We start from the raw sequence: 23079 nt of genomic DNA, 5'->3' as shown, positions 1-23079 counted from the left end.
AACCCAGGTTCTCTGCAAGAGCAACGGTATTCTTAACCTCTTAGCTCTGTTTCCAACCCCAGCTTGAATATTCAAGTAATCTTTTACTATGTTTAGCTTGTTTGCAACATGTGCTTCTGTCCTTCAGCACTTTATCAGGAATGTTCAAGATGATGCATTATCACTTATGGTTTGTGACGCAGTTTGTTGCTCTTATTCATCTAACCTCCGCAACGGCCCTGAATGTGAACTTATCCGTGAGTTATGGAAACTGTTATCCCCAGAGAATAATTTATCCAAGGTCTCTGATCAACCTAGGACTTGGGTTGGAATGTCTGACCTCAAAGACTCTTTCACAACTTACCAGCCATTACTCATTTAAAAATAAAAAAGTTTCCTGTTAAGTTTCAAGGTTTTATATACTCAGTTCGTCAGTCCAGGCCGAGCATTACTACCTGCACCGAGCATTATTTCAGCACCCCTAAATAACGAATTATTCGTTATGAGACACGCTTTTATCTATGACTCTCTATAAAATTGTCGATTGGCATTCTAAAACTTTGTAAAAAAAAAAAAAAAAAAAAAATCTCCGCAGTCCTGGGTAGGAAAAAACCTAGATCCCTTTTGCTCTACCTTGAACTCTAAAGGTGTTGGAAACTGCGATATTTTGCTTTGTTTTGAGGGACTGGAACAAAGGCGGCTCAGTTAACCTGGTGGCTTTTTGGTCAGTCTTTGAAACGTAATTGCTCCAGGGTGCAGAGCTGACGGCAGAAGAGGTTCAAGGTGAACTCCTGACGGGCTCCCGGGAGCCGTGCTCGGCCCGGCCCCGCCCCGCGGAGGCGTGGCAGCCGCGGGGCGGGGCCGGGCGTGGACGCGGGTTATAGGGCAGGCTGGGTGCCCCCGGGAGTGTAGTCGGCCCGTAGCTGGACGCGAGGGACCCGCGGGACCCTCTGGACTGCGCAGGACATCGCAGGACCCGGAACCTTCCGACCGGGCTATGGCGGCCGCTCCGGGCGCCCGACTCCTGCGCGCCGCCTGCTCCTCCGTCGCTTTCCGTGGCCTGGACCGCCGCTGGCTGCTGGCCTGTGGGGTCCGCGCGGGAACTGCCGTCCCTCAGTGGACCCCGAGCCCCGGCGTACCCGCGGAGGCCGGGCGGGGGCGGCCGCTGAGCGTGTCTGCGCGCGCGTGGAGCAGGTGAGGCGCGGCGGCGAGCGGTGTGGGGTACCGGCGTCCGTCCGCGGCCTGCGTTTCCGCCCGGGGCTCCCTTCCGCCTCCCGACGCCGGCGTTCCGGGACCTGGCCGGGGCGGTATTGGGGCATTAGCCCCGGAGCTTCCTTGGTGGGGTGTCCTTGTCGATCTTACCGTCGTGGTTGCTCCCCTGGCAAGGCTAGCACAGGCTGGCCTTTTGTGCTGCCTTCCTGCTAGGGAAGGGTTAAGGGACGCGTGCCTAGTTGGGAATTAGGTAAGGTAGGGTTTCCACCCGCACTGGTTTAACTTTAGTCCCTGTAGACCTACGATAACAGTGTTGCCCTCCAGGATGATTTAAGGGATAAATGACGCCGTGCATGTGGCATTGGTCTTGCGCCTGGTTAAAAATGAGGGCTCAGTAGTCAGGTTCCTCTTAGTTCTTGGGGTTATACTATAGAGAATTCTGTGGTAAATGTTGAGAGAATTGAGAGATCCCCATAGGTGGAATATTTGTATCGGGTATATTTGTTTTTAAAGGCACGGCCCTCTTAGGTATACTAAAGATAAAATTTACTTAAAGTTTCGAAGTGTGACGACATGTTGAATTATAGGTCAATGTCAATGCAAAACAGCTGTTGCTTCAGAGGGACGATGAGAGTTTCTTCAAAGCCAAACATGAGTGCCCATGGTCTGGAAACACAGATTGAAGTTTCCATGGATTGTATGTTCCTCTGTGGAAGAACTCAGCTCAACGTTTGTAGTCACAGGCCCAAAGAAAGTCACAAATCAGTGTATTTGCCAAATATAATGAGGGAATACAAGTAGATTACAGAGTTTTGAACCTATCTTACATCTTTAGTGTTAGGCTTGCAAGCCGATGGTCTGTTAGGATAACACATTCCAAACTTAAGTACTCGGTAATCATAAAGCTCAGAAACAGTGTGTGGTGATACAGGACCATGAAGGGTGTTAACGATAACCGAAGGTAATTTTGGCTGTTTCTAGATCTGTGGCAGTCCATCTCTTCACAACCAGGAATGTCTATGTCTGGTGTATTGTCTGCACAGTGTTCAACACAGATACGGCTTCTTCAGAGAACTTCTGGTCATAGAGATCCCTGCCGCTTGTTTGACTCCAGAATCGAGTATAGCAGGAAATGGGAATTTGCCCCCCCCCCCCCCCCCCGTGTGTTTTGCATGAAATGAGAAGGAAATCTTGAGGACCATCCTATCCTATTTCCCCTGGTCCCTCCGACTGTTCACCTGTGGATGCCTCAATTTCTATGGCAGATGCTTTCTGGATCTAAGTTATGACATATATTGAACATATTTAGTGTAACTAGTGTCTAAGGGAACACATATACTTTTGCAAATTGGTTCCCGTGATTTTGTTGTTAGGTTTTGGATATTGTGATTCTTGACACAGACACTGGAGCTTCAAGTAGGTTTTTCCAGCTCCTATTATGCCAAACTCTTGCTGTTAACAAGCAGCTCCCAGTCATATGTAGTTATTGAACATTAAGAAAATTGAAGCTAAATAATATTTATGGTTCTGTCTTGCAGTTATGCTAGCCACATTTCAAGTACTTAGCATATGGTGAGCATCGACTGTGTTTGGCTTTGCCAGTGTAAGATATTCCTGTTTAAATCCAAAGTTGTATTGGACAGCAGTTCTAGAAGCTGAGTTTCGATTTCCACATCTATATAAGCTCTCAATAAGTGACTATTGAGAAGCTTGTATTTCCAATACCCTGACATAATACTTGGTATTTTGCAGCAGTCTGATTACAGAGGCTTTCACATGTATTACTTCACCGTACTTCACAGACAGTCCTGTGAAGTGGACAGGTAGGTGAGTGGGCATCAAGTTTTCCTATTAACCAGCTGGCAAAACCAGGCCTATAGACCTTGAGTAGGTTTTGTGTCGACTAGCAGGTGGCAGTCTTTCTTCTTAGAGTGCTGTGGCTGTAACCAGGTCCCCTTCAGTGTCAGGCGTGGGAGCTGCTGCAGTACTGCAGCTGGTAGCGCTTTAGTTCGTACTTTCGTGAGTCAGTTCAGAGAGCAAAGGTGACGAGGGAAGGAGGCAGCTATGGACTGGCCCTTCCCTGTGCTAGTGCCCAGGTTATGTAGTGAAAGGGTAAGACAGCTATGCTTTATTTACCCCAGTGCTTCTCAACCTGTGGGTATCGACCCCCATAGGGGGGTTCTAATGGCCCTTTCACAGGGGTTCACCCAAGACCATTGGAAAACACAGATATTTACATTATAATTTGTAATAGTACAAAATCACGGTTATGAAGTAGCAACAAAAATAATCTTATGGTTGGGGGGTCACCACAACATGGGGAACTGTATTAAAGGGTCACAGCAATAGGAAGGTTGAGAGCCACTGCTTTACTCCGTTAAGCCTGGGGACCTACAGGACTACAGCCTGGTTAATTTGCTGGGGTTGAACAAAGCAAGCGGCCATTTAATTGATGATGAAGGTTTAGAAGAATTACATTTATTCTGCTACTTGAAATCTTACCTAGTTCTTAGAAGGGGTTTCGGGTGATGGTCTGTACAAATGACCCGTCAGTCACTGAGGGTGAACAGAGAGTAGTTAACTCTGGTCAAGTACATGTGTATAAAGTATTTCCATAAACTTCCTCTATTTTAACTGTTTAATCCATTAAATTAAAAGCAGTTTGATTCTGGGCTAAGGATGTAGCTCAGTTAGTAGTATATGAAGCCCTGTTTGATCCCTAGCACCACATAAAGTGTGCAGAGGTGACATATATATGTAATCCCAGCACTTGGGAGGTGGAGCAGAAGGATCAGAAGTTCAAGGCCATCCTTAGGTACATGGGGTATTGGAAGTTAGCCAAGGATAAGTAGGATTCTGTAAAACAAAAAAAATATTTTAGTGCTTTAATTGGTGGAGTCACTACTCTGTTTTACTTGTGTATAGCAGTGGTTTCCATAGTCACTTCCTTGAAAGTGCATGTTAGGAGCAAGACCAGCAGCCGTGTCTTCTGGCTTAGGGTCTCTGCTCTTTCACTTGAAGACTCACCTTCCCTCTCATTTGTGCTCCCTTCCCTGTCTTTTAGAATCAGTTACTAATCTTAGCATTTGTTAACCACATACCTTTAATACAGTGGTTCTCCACCTTCCTAAGGCTGTGACCCTTTAATACAGTTCCTCATGTTGTGGTGACCCCCAACCATAAAATTATTTTTGTTGCTACTTCATAACTGTAATTATGCTACTGTCATGGATTGTAATGAAATATCTGATATGTGACCCCGGTGAAAGAGTCATTTGACCCCACAGGTTGAGAGCCATTGCTTTAGTACATTTTAACAGTCCAGGTTCCTAGCAGTAGAAAGAAATTTTTTGAGCTTTAAATGAAAGTTACTGGTCTGTGTTTGAGTTCTCCATGGCTTAGGCATTTTGTACATTGTCAAAACTGTAAGGTAAATGCCTTGACAAGAGGCTGATGTTAAAGGATTTGAAATTCCTTTGTTGTAAGTTTAGCTCTTGTGTGTCCTATTACAGCAATCCTAACGCCCCTGGTTTTGAATGATTCCATAAACATCCCTCTTTACTGTAGCTTAGCTTCCAGTCATTTGTCTGTGTTACATCTCGCCAATTCATATTGGCATAGGTTTGGGAACAGTCCCATCTGGTTTTTCAAGTATTAAAAGCCAAACAAGTTCTAAATGTGAGCTCATTTTCAGCTTCCACAAAGCTCTTTCTCTTAATTCTAGTAACCCTAGGTTAAACTGAACCACCCAGTTGCCTGCACTGAAAATGTCAACATCCCTCTGCTGTGTGTGGTGTGTGGTGTATATGTATGTGTATGTGTGGGGTGTGTGCACACACACACACACACACACACACACACGCACGTGTGCGCACACGTGCGTCTTAATAATATACAAATGAATTCCTAAACTTTCCACTTTACTACGGAGTCCAACTGTCCCAAGTCATTGCCCCCTACATCCCTTTTTAATTTGTGTTTAGAGAATCTTCTAGCTGTGAGGGCTCTTGTCCTCCTCAGCTGTTTTACCTTGAGAAAAGAGCATAGCTGTTGAGTAGTTTAGAGTCTCAGTTCCTCTGTCAGGAGAGTTGTTTTACAGAGCCCAGTTTGGGAGGAGCATTGCCCTGACCTGTCTCTGAATCTCTTTTTCTGTCTTTTGACCGTGTGGGGCCTGACATATGCTAGGGGGGCCAGGCAAGTAAAAATATTTGTTTTTAAAGGCCTCTCCAACCCCCAGTTAAAAGAAGTTTGGGAGCATCAATCTTTTTTTGAAGGCACAAGCACAAAATTTTTTTTGTATCATTTCTTTCATTTAGAAAATATTAGTGTATATTCATTATACAAAGTGATGAAAGCTTTCGCTGATATTTTAAGATAGGATTTTTTAATTAGCAGGATCCTTTTTTTTTTCTTTTCCAAGACAGGGTTTCTCTATGTAGTTTTTGGTGCCTGTCCTGGATCTCACTCTGTAGACCAGGCTGACCTCAGACTCACAGAGATCTGCCTGGCTCTGCCTCCTGAGTGCACCACTACCCGACTCAGCAGGGTCCTTTTATCCAGTGTCATGGTAACACAGCATTATCCACTGGGGGTGGTTCATCTGTCTTATTTGTGAATTTAGATGATTGGATTTGCACTTCTGAAAGATATTTCTAGCCCTGAAATTATTTGCTTTGACTTCTAGGGAAGTTGACTTTTATGGGGGGGGGGTAACTATTGCCATCTATTGATAGTAGTTAAAAATTATAACTAATTAAGTGCTGGGAATGGAGTAGAAAGCTCCAGGTGCTAGTAAAATGTCTTTTCCCACATTTTAATGATGTTTTGTAGAAAGGAAAGCAATTTAGGCTTGCTAGATGATAGATAACAGTAAAACATATGCAGTGGTGTGCATTTTTCCAAGATCCAGTTAGTTTTGAATACACCATATGGACTAAAATGTTCAGAGACTCACAAAAGAGTTAAACAGCTGCCTCTCGTGGTCAGAATCTCACGACCAGGCACCTGCACAGTAGTGACCTTGTGGCTAGCAGAATGATTTGCTTTTATGAAGCTGACCACGGACAACCTTGAACTTATCTCTGAGGGCCATGGTCACAGAGATACTGTTTTTCTAAGAGCTTGCAAAAGCAAAATAGGTTTCATGAACTGAGGGTGTAGCTCAGTGGTCAGTTATGTACTTAGCATGTGTAAGGATCTGGATTTCATCCCTGGCATGGAAACCAGACCAGAATCACCGTTGCCATCAACAAAAACCCCAGTAGACTTCCTGGGTGGTAATGATTGCTGAGTGTTTCCACAGATCTGTGACAGGTAGGGAGACAAAACTCCAGAACCCACCAGTTTGCTGGGTCAGGAAGTGGTTTTCATTTCTTTTAGGGTGATAGAGCTTGCCCTCTGTAGATAGGGTAGAAGGCTAGACCCGCAGTTTGTGCTTTCTTCTTCCTACAGGTGTGTTTATTCATTTGACCTTGTGGGTTAAGTTATGATTTAAATTTTTTTCTTTTATTTGCTACTGTTGTGTGAGTTATGTTGATGTTGTGTTTGTGGGCTCCCATGGCACATATGTAGAGGTCAGATAACCACATCTTGGAATGAGTTCCAGGAATCCAACGCAGGTGGCCAGGCTTTCATGGCAAGATGAACTTTATCTGATGAACTATCTCCCTGGCCTTTAAGTTATATTTTGAAATTACTAAAAATATTGAAATGCTGCTTCCTTTCTCAGCTCAGAAGATAAGATAACAGTCTACTTCAAGAACCGTGATGGTGAAACTCTAAAGACCACGGGCAAAGTCGGTGACTCTCTGCTAGATGTTGTGATTGAAAATAATCTGGATATTGATGGTTTTGGTAAGTGTTCCTGAAACTTCCAAGGTAGACTTCTGAATAAGTTATAGGGTTTTTTCTTTGTTTTAACTTTTAAACTATAACATTCTAAGTAAATATTGTAATTTAGGACATGTTAATTTTTTTTATTTGTAAAGATTATTATAAAGTAGGGGCTGGAGAGATGGCTGAGTGGTTAAAACCACATACTGCTCTTCAGAGGATCTGAATTCTGTTCCAGTACCCAGGTCAGCTGGCTCATAACTGCCTCTAATTCTGGCTCCAGGGGGTCCTCCACCCGCTTCTGTCTTTTCCTACACCTGTGCACACATGGCTTCCACACAGACAGAAACATACCCACAGAAACATTAAAAATAATAATATGAATAATAGAGTGACACTGTTGTTTACGTTTAGAAGAGAATTTAAATGGCCACGTGGCTCAGAAATCGACTGTGGCCCTGTTACCAACTCTGTGCCACCTGTGCTGCAAGCCAGAGGGTACGGGAGAGGTGGAAGACACAGGTCAGAGGTCGTAAATACCATAGCATAGAGCAGTTTTGAATAGCTCTGATTTCATTTAAGTGTCATCTCACCTTCTCAGGAGGGGTAACTTACTCTAAAAAAAAAAGAGGATTGTGTAGAAAGTTCTCATTTCTTTACTTCTGACCATATCGTCTAACCACACGTACAAAGCTGATGTTTTCACACTTCCGTATTATACCTCGGGGAAGCACTGGCTGTGTCTAAATGGTTCATTTCTGAGGGTTCCTGGCTCATTGCCATCTTTATCACCGGAGAAATGCAGATTTTGAGACTCAGGAAGTCTAGCCAGCAATGTTTTATTTATTATTATTATTATTATTATTATTATTATTATTATTATTATTATTATTATTTGTGTGTGTGTGTGTGTGTGTGTACACACACGCATGTGTGCATATGTTTATGTGCAGGCTTGCTTATGCTGTGTCACATGTGTGGAGATCAGAGGACAACTTTATGGAGTCAGTTCTATCCTCCTTCCACGTGGGTCGTGAGGATCAAACTCAGGTTTTCAGGTTTGACGGCAGACGCCTTTACCAGCCAGTCTGTCTTGCCAGCCTAGCAGAGTGTGCTGAAGCTGCTCTCTCGATTTGGACGGTGCATGTTAAGTTTGAAACAGGGCTCCTGGAGCCTTTCCAGTTATAGTTCCTTTTTGTTGAAGACATTTCATACAACCTTGGTATATAGTTTATAGTTGCACAAATTGAACATTGACTGGTAATAAATTGTAAGTTTATTTCAAACCAAATAGATGCTTGTTTATTTTTATATAAAGAACTAAATCTTTTTATTTTTATTTTTATTGGGGAGGGGGTCGTGTTTTGGGACAGGGTTTCACTGTATAGCCCTGGCTGTCCTGGAACTCACTATGTAGACCAGGCTGTCCTTGAACTCACAGAGATCTGCCTGTCAAGTGCTGGGATTAAAGATGTGCACCACCATGTGCCTGGCTTTAAAGAACTAATATTTGATTAGTTCTTGTATATTTGATTTTGTAGACATACGCACATCTTCAGCATTTTTTAGAGTGTCCTAGTGTTTTGTTGTCAGTGATGAGAATTATGCTTCTTGTAAATAGATAGCACAAAATGGCAGAAGTATGCTTAGGGCCATTTCAAAAATGTTGGTAATTCTGTCCAAATCCAAGCCAGAATTCATTAAACATTTTTTTTTTTTTTAGATGAAACTCAAGTTAGAAACTCAAACAGCAATTTTTAAATTGAAAAATAAATCCAAAGATACACTAGTTTGGTATTTACATGCTGTAGAATGACACTAGAAAAACATCAAAAACCTTTATTTTTAATGTCTAAACCATTTTGTTTCTATAAGGGCAGAGAAGTTTGTATGCACTGTAATTCTACTCTTGGTGAAAACTGTCCCCTGTGTGACTACTGGAGGACAGCCTGGGTTCAAAGTACTCAAAAGAAATTCTGTAGATGAACTTCTGAACAGTCTTATTAATAGAAAACACGGAGCCAGATATAGGGGTGAAAACCTGAGAGATCAGAGGAATAGGAACAACCACATGCTAACCTCACCTCACCAACGCTGCAGCTTCCAAAAGTGAGACACTTCCTGTCCACCCACACCTATATGCCTTGCTGTTCTGCCATCTGATTTGCTCTCTCTGTCCACCTACATCATTTCCTTTTCCTGCCCAGCTCTGTCACTTCCTGTTTGTCTGTACAGACCTCCATGGTTAGCTAGTGTTGGAATTTAAGGTGTGTGCCACCATGTCTGGCTTTGTTCCAAGTGTGGCCTTGAACTCACATAGATCCAGACAGATCCCTGCCTGCCAGCTGATAGGATTAAAGGCGTGTGCTAACATTGCATGACTTTTGTGTTTGCTTATAATGGCTGGCTTTTTCCTCTAATCTCCAGGCAAGCTTCATTTATTAGAGCACAAATAAAATATCACCACAAAGTCCCATTCCCAGAATATTGTCACTGTTATCCTTGCTTGTAGTTCTCTAGAAGAGCTCCAGTCCAGGGAGTTCCTTGATCCTCCTTGTAGGTTTCTGTGTGGTGAGATCTTTGTCTATAGAGCTTTCACCTAAAATGATGAGCTTTGTTGGTTTGTGATACCACTTGGGGTGAGCAAGAGCCTAGCTACACATTGAAAGGAATACCCCAGAGTGAGATGCTGTAGAAGGCTGTGAGGCTCTGGGGATCTAGAAGACACACAGACTCGACTCTCATCTCTGGCTGACTGTGAGCTCTCTTAGAAGCAACAGTAAAGACTAACATGCAAATTGCTTGGTTGGTGAAGTATTTGCCTAATTACCTGAGCCTCTTGCAAAAACCTCTTGACACCGGACATTTAACCCCCTGGCCAGTCTTTTAGCTGGCCACTAAGCTGGGATGCACACTGAGGACTGTGAGCTTCAGAGGATTTGTGAGCAGCAGTGGGCAGCAGTGACCGCCAATGGGCAGCAACTGCCGCACACCTGGGGCAGGGTGAGCTCCTTACTCCCAGTTTCCACAAGGTGGCAGCTGCACCTGCACAGAAGAAGAAGTTCAGGATACGTGAAGAGCGAGGGAAGGCCCTCCCTTGGAAAAACAAAAGGCAGATGTTAGAATTACTAGACAAGTTTGGTTGGTTGGTTTTTTGACACAGGGTTTCTCCGTGTAGCCCTGGCTGTCCTGGAACTAGCCAACCTTTAAATCAGATTTAAAAACTGTGTGTCAGTGTTCTCTGTCATGTTCTAGACCAACACATCTATGTGTGGAGGCTGTAACCACCTAAGAGAACACCCAAAAGAAATGGTTTTTCTAGCCCTCAAGAACACTTAGGTGAAAGCTATAACCAAATGAGGCTATTTATGTCATTTTCTCTGCAGATTCACTTTCACTTTTAGGAAGAGACACTTGTCCTAGGCAATTTACTACAGAGATATTTCTAACAGAAAGGATGAGCAAAAACAGCTGCCTATTGACAGAGAACTGATATGTAGTCATAGACTGCAAGGCTGTCTAGCTGTGTAAGACAATTCAAGAAGAGGTCGAAGGACTAAACATCAGAAAGAAGGAAGTTTTTGTTTTTGTTGCCAAAGTCCCTCTACAGGTAACATAAACATGTTACTTGTCTGTTGCTGTGATGAAACATCTGACCTACTGTATCTCAGGATGGCCTTGAAATTATGTGTCTGAGACTGGCCTTGAACTCCTGATCTTCCTTTTTCCGTCTCTGTTCTGGGAGTGCATGAGCCACCATACCTGGTTTCTGTCATGCTTGAGAGTAACCTAAGATATCATGTGTGCCAGACAAGCATCCTACCAATTGAGATACATTCCCAGCTCCAGTTTATTGGCTTCTAACTAGCATCTTGGAGAAATAAGGAAATAAAAAAACATAGAAAAACACAACCTTTTTTACAGGGGTTTTGCTGTGAAATATTTATCTATTTTATCAAGTGTTTGTGTAAAATTAAATTAATATTGTGAGTCAAGGTTGAAACAGTATTTTTCCCTAAACCCTTTTTGGCGTGGTTGAGTAGAGTGTTCCTGCCTAGGCCTGTCTGTCCATTCCACCACTTTTACAGTATTGTGACTTTGGGTTGGGGCCCTAACTTCTTATTTTGTCTTCTCACCTGTAAATGGGGCCAGTATTAGTATATACCCCATAAGGTTGCTGTAAAGATCAAATGAGTTAATCCAAGTGTATCAGGACCTTTTCTGTTGGGATAAAAACATCCTTGACCAAAGGTGACTTATGGAAGAAGGAGTTTATCTTGGTTTACTGCAGTTGCAGGTGGGAGCTCCACAGTAGTGAGGGAGACATGGCAACAGGTGGCCATAGCAGGAAGCTCAGAGAGTACATCTTCAACGACAGCTGTGAAGCAGAGTGAACTGGAAGTGGGGGAGGCTGCAAACTCAACACATGACCCAGTGACATGCTTCTTCCAGCATGGCTTTCCACCATGTGCATTATGAGCACAAACCTCCTAAAGGTTCCATCACCTCTCCCCGCTCCCCGACAAACAGTGACACCTCCCAGGGTCCATGTGTTCAAACACCTGAGGGCTGCCCATGGCTGAGTCCATGGTTTCTGCAGTAAGTATCTACTCATGTGATCTCATCCCTTCTGTGACCTTAAGTCCTTCCTAAATGCTGATAGAGATTAAATTTATATCTTTGGCTCAGTTTTCTCCTCTGAGCTTAAACTTGCAGATTCAACTCCCTACTTTACATTTCTTTTTGGAAATCCCAAAGGTATTTAAAACTGAAATATTTGATTTTTTTTAACATTTTATTTATCCCCTCCACCATATGTGTATAACATTTGTGTGTGATTGTAGGCACACACATGCTATAATACATGTGGAGGGCTGAGGAGTTCTCCTTTTCTGCCATGTGCATAATGAGCATGAACTCAGGTCACCAGTCAGATTTGGCAACACTTGCCCTCACCCGCTGAAGCCTGTTGCTGGTAGGAATCGTGTTTTAAAACAGCTTTTGATCCCACCCTTCTCTAGCAGTCTTTCCTCCAGCACTTCCTGTGTCAGTAGTGAGCACTGCCCAACTACTGCAGGTTGAAGCCTGAGCAGCATTTGTTTTCCTGTACATCCAGCACATTGGCACCTACCCTCACTGACCCCTCCAGTAGCTCCTCTTGGCTCCATCCTTGTATTTATTCCTTGGCTCTGGTAAGCCATTGCATAACTGGACCTGTGAACCTGCCTCTGGTCTTGATCTCTGCAGCTGGGGTGATGGTCAGGACACACAGACACACATCAGCTATGTTAGTGCTCTCTTAGGACTAAGTCCATACTCCTCGTTGGCCTAACGGCTGCACATGATGTGCCCTCCCCCTGCTCTTCCACTCTCCTCCGCTTCTCCTCTTTCTTCTTCCTATTTTGGCAATGCTGACCTCTTAGAAGCTTGAACTCCCACTAAACTCACACCTTTGAGACTTCGTGTGTGCACTTTTCCCTCTGTTCCGTCTCTCTCCCATCCCACAAATGCTTCTTTACTCTTCTCTGTCTCTCAAGCCTGCTTGTATTAGTTCCTTATGTCGTGTGGGGAACACATAGACGATGATGACAGATGCTGTGGAAGGGAGGGCTGGATTCTGGGATGTAGCTATGGGGTTCGGGTAACAAAAGGAATCCTCCTTTGCCCAACCCCCCAGGGCCTAGTGGGGTCTCTCGGGTTACTCCCAACCCATTATAGACTACATTGCTTGTAGTACCCAGTCTGCCACAGTTTGTCATTGTCTGGTCTGGCCCACTGCCTTGCCCCGACCATCCTTTCATAGCATTTACCACATTTCGGTAGTACATTTATTCACTCCTGTGTCCTTCTTCCATTGGACTCTGGTAAGGGATCCAGTCATTCTTAATTTAGTCATTGTTGTGTATGAAGGAATGAGTGAATAAGTGGATCAAAATGGACAATTGTGAACTTGGGAAACAATACAGTGCATAAATATTCTTTCTACCAACTTTGATGATAATCTTTTCAGTATCGTGTGTTGCAGTATTCTGCCACTTGGGGGCAGTTATACATCTGTGATTAAATTTATCTAGCTTATCATTTCAAACTTTTTCTTCTGAATTTTTCATATGCCCGTTTTATGACTATTCAAGAAAAGAGGTCCCAGTATGTTCATAGAGGTCTGTATTTCTGCTTGCCCTTATGCTTACTGTTGTTTTTCTGATATGCTACGTCAGCCTTTGGACACTGATTATACATCGTTTCATTTTCAGTATGTAACTTACCACACTGCTGTATTCTAAGTTTCATTTAGGAAAGGTAGGTGTTTGTGGGTGACCCACCTTGTATTGTTAGCATCTTAAGTGAACAAAATGACCCTAATACAAGACTCACATGTAGGAAATTTCCTGTCAGCAGCACTCAAATTTCATAAATGGAAATTTCATATATCTATACTATGTACTTTTGTTATCTCCATTTGTCCCTACAACTCTCTAACTTCCTTTAGTGTCCTCTACCCTGACTTCCTCTAAACTTCATGTCCTCCTTCTTTTGGCTATTACTCCCCTCCCACCCCCCGACCAATTAGTGCTGCTAATATGTGATGGGTGTAGGGCAACCCATTGGGGTCTGGACAACCTACCAGTGCCATGTCCTCAAAGAGCGTGAATCTCTCAGCAACCATCAACTGCCAGTAGCTCCTCTGCCAAGGGTGGGGCCATAGAGGCCCCTCCTCCATCCATGCTGGATTTTTGACTGGCGTGATCTTGGGCAGGTAATCACAGCCTCTGTGAGTTGATGTGTGCAATGGCTGTGTCATGTCCAGATGTCGGCATTTCACACTTTTCCTCCTCAACCAACGCTTAACATCCTGTCCTCTCTTCCATAGTGTTCCCTGAGCCTTATGGTTGCTTATATTGCACTTTGACCAGTTATGAGCTCTCAGCAATAATCACTCTTGCCTACTGCAAAAACAAGCTTTGCCAGGCAGTGGTGGTGCACATCTTTAATCCCAGCACTTGAGAGGCAGAGGCAGGCAGATCTCTCTGAGTTTGAGGCCAGCCTGGTCTACAAAGTGAGTTCCAGGATGGCCAGGGCTACACAGAGAAACCCTGTCTCAAAAAAAAAAAAAAAACAAAAAAAACAAAAAAAACCCAAAAAACCAAAAAAACAAAACAAAACAAAAACCAACCAAACAAACAAAAACAAAAAACAATCAAGTAAAGAGCAAAAACAACTTTTTCCCGCCAAAGTTGAGAGCAAGAGCAACACAGATCAGTGGTTATAAGCATCAGTATTTAGAAGGCAGTTTGACAGCTTAACCCATAAGTAAAACACCAGCAGTAAATTCCTGTCACCTGTGATTTCAGCCAGGCTTACAGTACCAGGCATGGCATCCCTTTTTTGAAGCCAGATTGAAATCCAATCAGAAAGTTGTTGGCTAACCCATGACAGAACAGTCCTGCCTCTGCTGCACCACTGTGCACGTATTGCTGGTCTGTTAGTACTGTAGCATGCAGCGCTAATGCTGGATGAGACGATTGATACAGGTCCCCCACCCCAGCAGCCTGAGGTTCTCACTGTTTCCAAAGAGTGATCACCACAACCTGCCAGATGTGCTGCCAATACATACGTTTGTTTATGCTCACCATTCCTGTAACGTCCAGGTGGAGTTGGTATGGCTACTATGAAAATAACTGAAGCACAGAGAGTAGAGAAGCCTGCCATGACAGAGGACACAGAGGAGTGGTCAGGCGGGGAGTCTGGTTCCAGAGCTCAGATGCTCAACTCTTGTGCCTCATTACTTGGGCCCTCCTGAGGCTATCATTGCTTTAAATGTAAGGTGTTCTCTCTCTCTCTCTCTCTCTCTCTCTCTCTCTCTCTCTCTCTCTCTCTCTCTCTCTCTCTCTCTCTCTCTCTCTCTCTCTCTCTCTGTTGTTATATGTGTTCTGGTGCATGGTCATGGTATGAAGTTTTTCTCACCTCCCTTGTTGAGGCAGGTCTCCTTGTCTCTGTTTCTATGTTGTGTATATGTTCCAGGCTATCTGGCTAGTGATCTTCTAGGCCATTCTGTGTACAAATGTTTGTGTGTGTGTGTGTGTGTGTGTGTGTGTGTGTGCAAATGTTTATATATGTGTGTGTGTGTACAAATGTTTATATATGTGTGTGTGTACAAATGTTTATATATATGTGTGCGTGCAAGTGTTTATATATGTATACAAATGTTTATATATACATATAAAGCAACCAAAGCTTTAAAATAAAGTTTGTTTATGATTATTATCACTGTGTGTTTGATTTATGTACCTGTTTTATTTGCCTATTTACCTGTGGCCACTTAAAAATTTCTCACTTGAAAATAGGTCATGAGTGGAAAAGATAAGGAAGCCCTGGCTTATATAGTTGGATTTCTTTGAGAGGAGATTTCCAAATGAAGTCTGAGGCTGTTTCTTAGAGTCTGTCTTGATTTGTTTGGATGACATGATTTTGTTAGTTTCCTTTCTGTGGTGCTTGGCACATAATAGGAACTGATAAATAACTGTTAAATTAATAGTTTAAAAGTGGAATGCGGAGCCCGGCAGTGGTGGCGCACGCCTTTAATCCCAGCACTTGGGAGGCAGAGGCAGGTGGATCTCAGTGAGTTTCAGGCCAGTCTGGTCTACAGAGTGAGTTTCAGGACAGCCAGGACTACACAGAGAAACCCTGTCTTGAAAAACCAAAAAAAAAAAAAAAAAAAAAAGTGGGACGAGGAGCCAGCAATGTCTCAGAAGTAAAGGCACTTGATACTACATCTGGTGACCAGAGTTTGGTCATTGAGACCCACATGGTGCACATGCACACATACATACACAACACTCAAATATAGAATAAATATAACTTAAAAATGGGACAAAAGAAATAATCACATTATGTAAATTTGTGGTGCGTCTTATAACATCTTGTTTGTTAGACCTGATTACTTAGAGGATTGAGAGGGAAGAATATTTAACTTTATTTAGGTGTAGGGTGGTTGCTTTCTCTTCGATAACACAAGTCATTATTAGTTGTTTTAAGGCTCTCCAGGTAAGGTGAATTATGTGCATATGATTATATACATTATTGCTGTATGTATTTAAGGATACATCGTTATGCATATGTGTGCCTCAGTTATGAACTTGGATACATTTTAATATTAAGATTGTATGTCCTTCATGGTCCCCTCACATTGCCTGTTTGTGAAGTACTGTGTGAGTGATTTCAGACAGCATGTGGGGTTGGGGACCTACTCCTGACTCGTGACTCTTCAGTAATGAATCCCTTTCACTTAGTGTTGTGGCTGATGCTAACACTGAGAAGCATTCAGAGCGGCCAGGTGTGCACTGCTGCAGTGCACAGCATGTTGAGCCTCTGCTGCTCTTACAGGTGCTTGCGAGGGAACGTTGGCCTGCTCTACCTGTCACCTTATCTTTGAGGATCATATCTATGAGAAGTTAGATGCCATCACCGATGAGGAGAATGACATGCTTGACCTGGCTTATGGACTCACAGCCAGGTGAGTAGATTTTGTTTGAAGGATCTGAACTGTTGATCAGGGTGGTCTCACTCTCGTGTGTGCTGAGAGTGCAGGCATAAGGCACAATGCCTGACCTGTCAGGTAAGACTTACAGTTGCTGCACTGTTGCTGACAAGCTGAGAAGTCGGCGTTATATTCCGGTGGGTCTAAGATGGCAGCCATGAGTAGAGATGCCCTTGTAGGTAGAGAACAGTCATGAAGTCTGAACAGCCTCTGGGAGCACTTTCCTTTCACTGGCCATACTTGGCCCCATGAAACTTCCCTTTTACAAAAGTCAAAGAATTAATTGATAGTAATATAATTCCTAAATCCTAACACATCTTCTTTAGTCTATTTTTATGCCAGGAATTAATATTTATCAATTTCATAGGATGGAATTAAATGGAATGCTTTTTATAGTATTCTTGAAGGACATATTTGATAATTGAACAGAATTATAGTGGAAATTTTTACCTGTCTAAGAGAACTGAGTTTTCAAAGAAACTTAATATATAATAGTAATTATGTTAAGGTGAGTAGTTCTTTTTCTAAGTGTATATTAAAGTAAATTAATCAGAGCTTATTAATTAGTAGGTAGAGTTTCTCTTAAAACACGGTGAGCTTCACAGTAGCAGGTGGCATTAGTGATACTATTTTTTAATTATCCAGTCTTAGAGTCAAGGAAGGCTTGTCCTTGAGTTACTGTTTCAAGGCATAATTAAGGAGGCTTATTACTTACTGAGAGTGGGTTTTGTTTAATTGTATTTTACTATTTTAATGAAGAATAACTTCTTAAAAACTTTATTAGCTTACAAGAACTAGGTTTCATATACTAAGAATAAACTTTAAGCAATTATAGTGATAATAGTTTTATTAATTTCAGTGTGTTCCTTTTATAGTTCATCTCTCCCTATTTTCTATTCTGTCTGGTTTTGGGTACTAAGGGCCTTGCCCATGCTAGACAAAGCACTCTGTCTGTCAGTCAGCCATGTGCCTGGCCTCTATGTCCCTAGCCTCTCTCTCCCTCTTATGGAGGCAAGACTAACACCCTGGGAGCATCATACCTTTTCCATTCAAGCTTGCCGTGGCTGCTGCCCTGACCCATAGACGGTCTCCTGCCCTTGGTGTACTTGCCCTTCACTCACTGTGCCTACAGTATTCTGCCTTGCCTCACTGACAGTAGAATCACTTTTAAATGAATACTTCCTTAAAGTGTAGCATTGTCTTACTCTTCATGTATGAACAAGTGGGGTATCGGACTGTCTCCCTAAGGCCTCCCAAGTCCTGTAAAATCTGTCTGTATTGCCTTGCCATGGTTTTTGCTCTTGCAGATAGAGCTCCACGCATAATTGAGTATAGTCAAGGCTGTTTCTAACTCCACAGTGAAGGACTACTGATGGGAGGTGATGTTTATTTTTCTCCCAGCCATCGAAGTTCCCTATGGCTAAACTGGCTTTCTTATTCCAGGACTCCCCAGTGGTGCCTCACTATATCTAAGTTATATGCATTGCTCTGGCTACTTTTTAAACTATAATTTTCCATGTAATTTTTTCTCTCCTTTTTTTTCCCTCAGAGGAAGGTGCTAGGGATTGGATTGGGACTTTTGCACATTAGGCAAGTGCTCTGTCACTGAGCCACACCCCACCCATTGCTTGTCCTTGTCAGTGCTTCCCAGCAGCAAAACTGAAGCACCTACTTCACCTCAGATGCTCTTCCCAAGTTCCTTTGCTTCTTACTAAATGTTAAGTCTTACCCACCCTTCAAAATCTATTCCAGACACCATCTGTCCTGGCCAGAAGTATGGCTTCCTCCTCAGAGGGTTCCATTGTTTTCTGTTTGTGTGGCATGTTTTCTGTTTGTCATGGTCGCACATGCTGATTCTCAGTGAGTTTTCTCATCTCATCTGTCTGATTGAAAGTTCACTCCATATTATTGACCTTAGCAGTCAGTCTTTTCAGCAGTCCTTCGAGGAAGCCTTTTATTCTCCATCTTGATGATCAGGTTAGGAAATAATAGAAAGTTGCCTCTGAATACACTGTTAGTGCTGATTTTGGACCACTGGCCAATTTTCTCTAAATCCTGTGCTTTCCTATGAACACCTCTCCTGAGCCCAACATGTACCAGGTGTTAATAAGAAAGCATTGGATTGAATACTCTATGTATACTCATTAATGTATAGTAGTGTACCCATTGACATTTAGTAGAATAACCACTGACATTTAGTAGTACACCAATTGACATTTAGTACTGTACCATTGACATTTAGTGGTAGAAAAATTTACCATTATACGTTCAGTAAATGTTTGATGAATCCATCAAGGAAGCCAATGCCTTCAGAACATGCTTTGTCAAAGACAGTTTTATTGTAAGAGTAACTGTTTCCCCCCCAGTATTGGGAATTGAACCCAGGGCCTTGCACATACTAGGAAAGTACTTTACACTGAGCTTTATCCCAACCCTTTCTTTACTTTTTAAAATTTAAGACTGAAGTGAAGTTAAATCCAAGCTGGAATTCTTACCCGTCAGCTCAGGCTGACCCTCAGCTTGCAGCCCTCTTGTCTTGGCCTCTGAAGCAGCTGAGATAGGCAGGGCCACCAATCCCGACTTAGCGTGTACTTCTAGAGAAAAGTGCTGCTTACTAAAATATGTGCTGTAGGGCCTTTTCATTGATGTGCTGTGTGCATGTAGAAAAGTCATTTAACATAGCCATACGCACGCACCACATTGTTGACAACGGAACATCTGAGGAAAGCATAATTGGTGCATTTTGTGAAAGAAAGAGAAGAGAATGGAGTCATGGTCCATCTTCCCATAACACATTACAGATTTGCATCTGCTGCGTTCCTCTGGTGCTGGTGATTTTGGTACTATAATCCCTTTGCACTCATTTCACATGGGCTAAAGAATTTAACCATTTTGGAATCAACATACTTCTCTAACTCAATTGGAGATCGTGGTGTGTATGTTGTAACAAAGTTCACAGCCCTGACACAGAAACCACCTCACACTGTAGCAGTGACTGTGAAATGCCATTGGCTTTAAGATGGACCTTGATTTCAGAGATGTTAAAGATATGGGGGAAATACCTTCTGACAATTGACGGTTTGAGTCTATGGATTTCCTTCTTGTCTTACAGACTTTTGTTGTTACTGTCTGGCAGGATCTCCTATCCTAGCCTGGTCTCTTTCCTTCTGTGTAGCCGAGGATGGTGGTGAACTCCTGACCTGCCTCCGTCTTCAGTGCTGGGACTCCAGGTGCTGCCACCATGGTTGTTTGGTGCTGGCCCTCAGCTGCCTCTAGTTGGCATGGATGGTGGTGTCTGCCTTGGCCTAATGAAAACTTAAAAGATTAGCAAATTCTCCAACTCTTTGGGCAAGAGAGTATAAAAATGTCCTAAACAACTGCAGGCTGTGGATGACCTGTGTCCAGTGCTAAACGGGGCCTCCTTCCTTTCTTTGCAGGTCACGGTTGGGCTGCCAAGTCTGTCTGACCAAGGCTATGGACAACATGACTGTGAGTGTGCCTGAGGCAGTGGCGGATGTCAGGCAGTCTGTGGACATGAGCAAGAATTCCTAAAACACAATAAAAAGAAATATTTTCATGAAAATTTACCTATTTTTATAATTATTTCTCAGTATAATTAAGTGATTACACAACAGAATGTATTTCTCAGTATGAGTAGCTCTGCTGTCTTAATTCAGTTTGTAGTCCTGAAAGTCAGCAGTTTTTGTTTTGATTAAATTATTAAAATGTCAGTTTAATTTTAGAACAGAGTTGATATAATAAACTCCTTACACATTTTACCATGAGTGTGTCAGTGATTTTAGCAAAACATTACCGTGTAATCTTATGTCTGCTTTTTTAAGAGGTAAGTTTAAAAAGAGTGTCATTGGGCCTTGAGAGTTAGAGTAGCAGGTCAGAGCACTGGCTGCTCTTCTAGAGGACCCGGTTCAATTCCTAAACCCACACAGCCATTCGTAATGGTTTGTAACTCCACTTCTTGCCTCCACAGACACGACGATTTTTTAAAAGCGTATCATTATTCTTGTTTCATGTAGGCAGTAGATCTCCATCTAACCAGGGTGTAGCCAGAGAATCTGTTGCTTCTGGCTGTCAGTTTTATATCAGCCTGAAACTGGAGAAATTATGAAGATCTTAACCCAGGTTGGCAGAGCTGTGTTACAGAGGACATCATGTGACCTCTCAAACAGTACAGACACAAGACTATCCAAAACATGGCCCACTGGAACCACCGCAGCTGGTCCTTTACTGCATGATAATGGCATTTCTGTATCATTAGCCTTAAAAACTTCTGTTCCTGCTGTCTACCTCGTACAAGGACATATTCAGAAATTCTACTTAGGGATAAAAGGGGTATGGAGAGTTAACCCTATTCGGGGGAAATCTCGATCCATTCCCGGAATTCTTTAGTGTACCTTAACTTATGACTAATTTTCCCCTCCTTAAAGTTTGCCTGTAATACGCTGTCTCAAGTCCCATGCTACCCATCTCAGAAGCCTCCATTCAGCTTTGGGTGTGTCCTTTTGTACCACAATAAAACGTTTCCTCAGTTCTTACTTTGTCTTGTCTTCAATTCTTTCTTTGATGGTGGAAAGAACCTGGAGACACTGGGAAGATGCCTCAGTCTGCTCTGTCTTGGAGAACCAGCTCCTCAGCCTCCATCCAGGCAGCATTATGTATGGCAGTATTTAAATGTATAGGTGTGTGGAAAAGATTCTTAATTGCCGAGCGCAGCACTTAATTTCAAAGACAATAAAGCCTTATAAATAAGTATTTCAAAATTGTTTCTCAGAAGTATAATCTCAGAAGTGTGGTGTGTGCTGACTGGCTTAGGGGAATACTCAGAACTGGACGTCTTCATTCTCTATTCCAAGAGGAGTACTCTATCTGTGTAGTCTTTTGAAAGGAATGCTGTGCAAATTATTTCCACTCCACAGAACAGAAATCCAGTGAATCACTTCTGTCTCCTCAGTCGTACCATATAATCAGGGTGCCGTGTTGCACAGCCAGGGGACACCGTCCTGTCTCTCCTTGGGCACAGTCTGCTCAACAATGTGCGACAGTCCCAGAAACTAGTGTGTATCTTCAGCACACTGATAAGTGGCTGTGCATGGAAGATGTTTGCCTCCCTTTATAAACCAGAAATAAATTCTTCATTGTTCACAAAGTGAACACCATGTGTTCTGGAATCAGACATGCTGCCATTGTACTGTGAGGCCACATTGTGCTCTTTGTAGTTAAACAACTAATTTTGGAGAAAAACAGAGTAAAGAGGTGGGGGTTGGGGGTGGGAAGCATAAGTATAGTTCACTTTGAGTACCCCACTGCTGTTTGTTCGTTTGTTTAAATATGAACCAAGTGCCAAACTTGAGCATCGTGTTAGACTGTGTAAATCGACAGATGAAAAGATAGGACATCTCTCTCATGCCTCCTCCCCACAAGGTTCAGGGATTTAACGATGGAAAGGGGGCAGAAAGACTGAGAGCCTGAGATGGAGGCATTAGTAGCAAAGCAGCTGCTGCTGCACATGTGAACCTGCAGAAGCTGTGACTTGCTGCACAAGATTAAGCTAGCCAGAATCTCAGCATGCATGGGGTCAGAGGGTGTTAGGAAGTCTCGCTTCTAGCTGAGGAGTTATTGGCAGTTGATGGCTACTGGAGAGGGAAAATCAGTTTCCCCAGGGATGTAGTCCTTGAGACGCCACCCCACTTTGGTAGACGGTCCTACAACCATGCACATGCAGGCAACACCAGGTGGATTTTGGCTTTTAAGAAACATTTTAGGTGTATGAGTGTTGACTTGCATGTAGGTCTGTGCACCATATGCACACAGTGTCCATGACAGGCAGAAGAGAGAGTTGGATCCCTGGACCTGGAGTTGGAACTGTGAGCCATGGCATGGATACTGGAAGTCAAACCTGGGTCCTTTGCAAGAGCAGCCACGACTCCTAACCACTGAGCCACCTCTCTAGCCTCAGACTCAGTGGGTTTTGAAAGAAGAGCAAGTGAAGTTGGGAAGACAAAGTGGTAGAGGGGATAGGGAACTTACTGGAGGGAAGAGAATGGAGAGTGGGTTTGATTAAAACACATGCATGTGTAAAATTCTCGAAGGCTAGGAAAAAAGAATGCCCAAGGGAAAGAATGCCCCCAAGGAGGGCAAAAGAATGAAAGATACAATGTATATGTGCACACATGATTTCCTTGAACCAAACCAATCAATTTGCCAAATGGTTTTTGTTTTTTATCTATTTTAAAATTAATGTGTAGGAAGATGTGAAGCATCTTGTGTTTGTTTACTGCTTAATGGCTGGAATCCTTTTTATGTGGCGCATGCTATACTTTGAAAGTTCTTCAAAGCAATTTATTAATTAGCATTAGTATTCTTCTGCACAGATCACCTAAGCTCACCTTTCCAGAGCACTTTAAAATGAATATGCATCATGGTCTAAAGTACCTCAAATTTCAAATTATAAAAGTTCAAATCAACAATGTGTACCTGTATGCAGCCTAATTAGATGGAGG

General features: G+C 42.9%; 1 protein-coding gene across 1 annotated transcript; it reads left to right on the top strand.

Annotated features, from left to right (window-relative positions):
• The first annotated feature begins 837 nt into the window (after positions 1-837).
• Fdx1 (ferredoxin 1) lies at positions 838-20340 on the top strand. Its single transcript, XM_076576264.1, has 4 exons — positions 838-1173; positions 6920-7044; positions 16408-16537; positions 19999-20340. Exons 1-4 carry the CDS (start codon positions 977-979, stop codon positions 20111-20113), a joined length of 567 nt encoding a protein of 188 aa, XP_076432379.1. The 5' UTR covers positions 838-976; the 3' UTR covers positions 20114-20340.
• Positions 20341-23079: the final 2739 nt, after the last annotated feature.

This window comes from Peromyscus maniculatus, chromosome 7 (assembly GCF_049852395.1).
Source record: "Peromyscus maniculatus bairdii isolate BWxNUB_F1_BW_parent chromosome 7, HU_Pman_BW_mat_3.1, whole genome shotgun sequence".
In the NCBI taxonomy this organism is placed as follows: domain Eukaryota; kingdom Metazoa; phylum Chordata; class Mammalia; order Rodentia; family Cricetidae; genus Peromyscus; species Peromyscus maniculatus.
The sequence above is the reverse complement of the archived record's forward strand: the minus strand, read 5'-3'. Positions and strand labels throughout refer to the sequence as shown.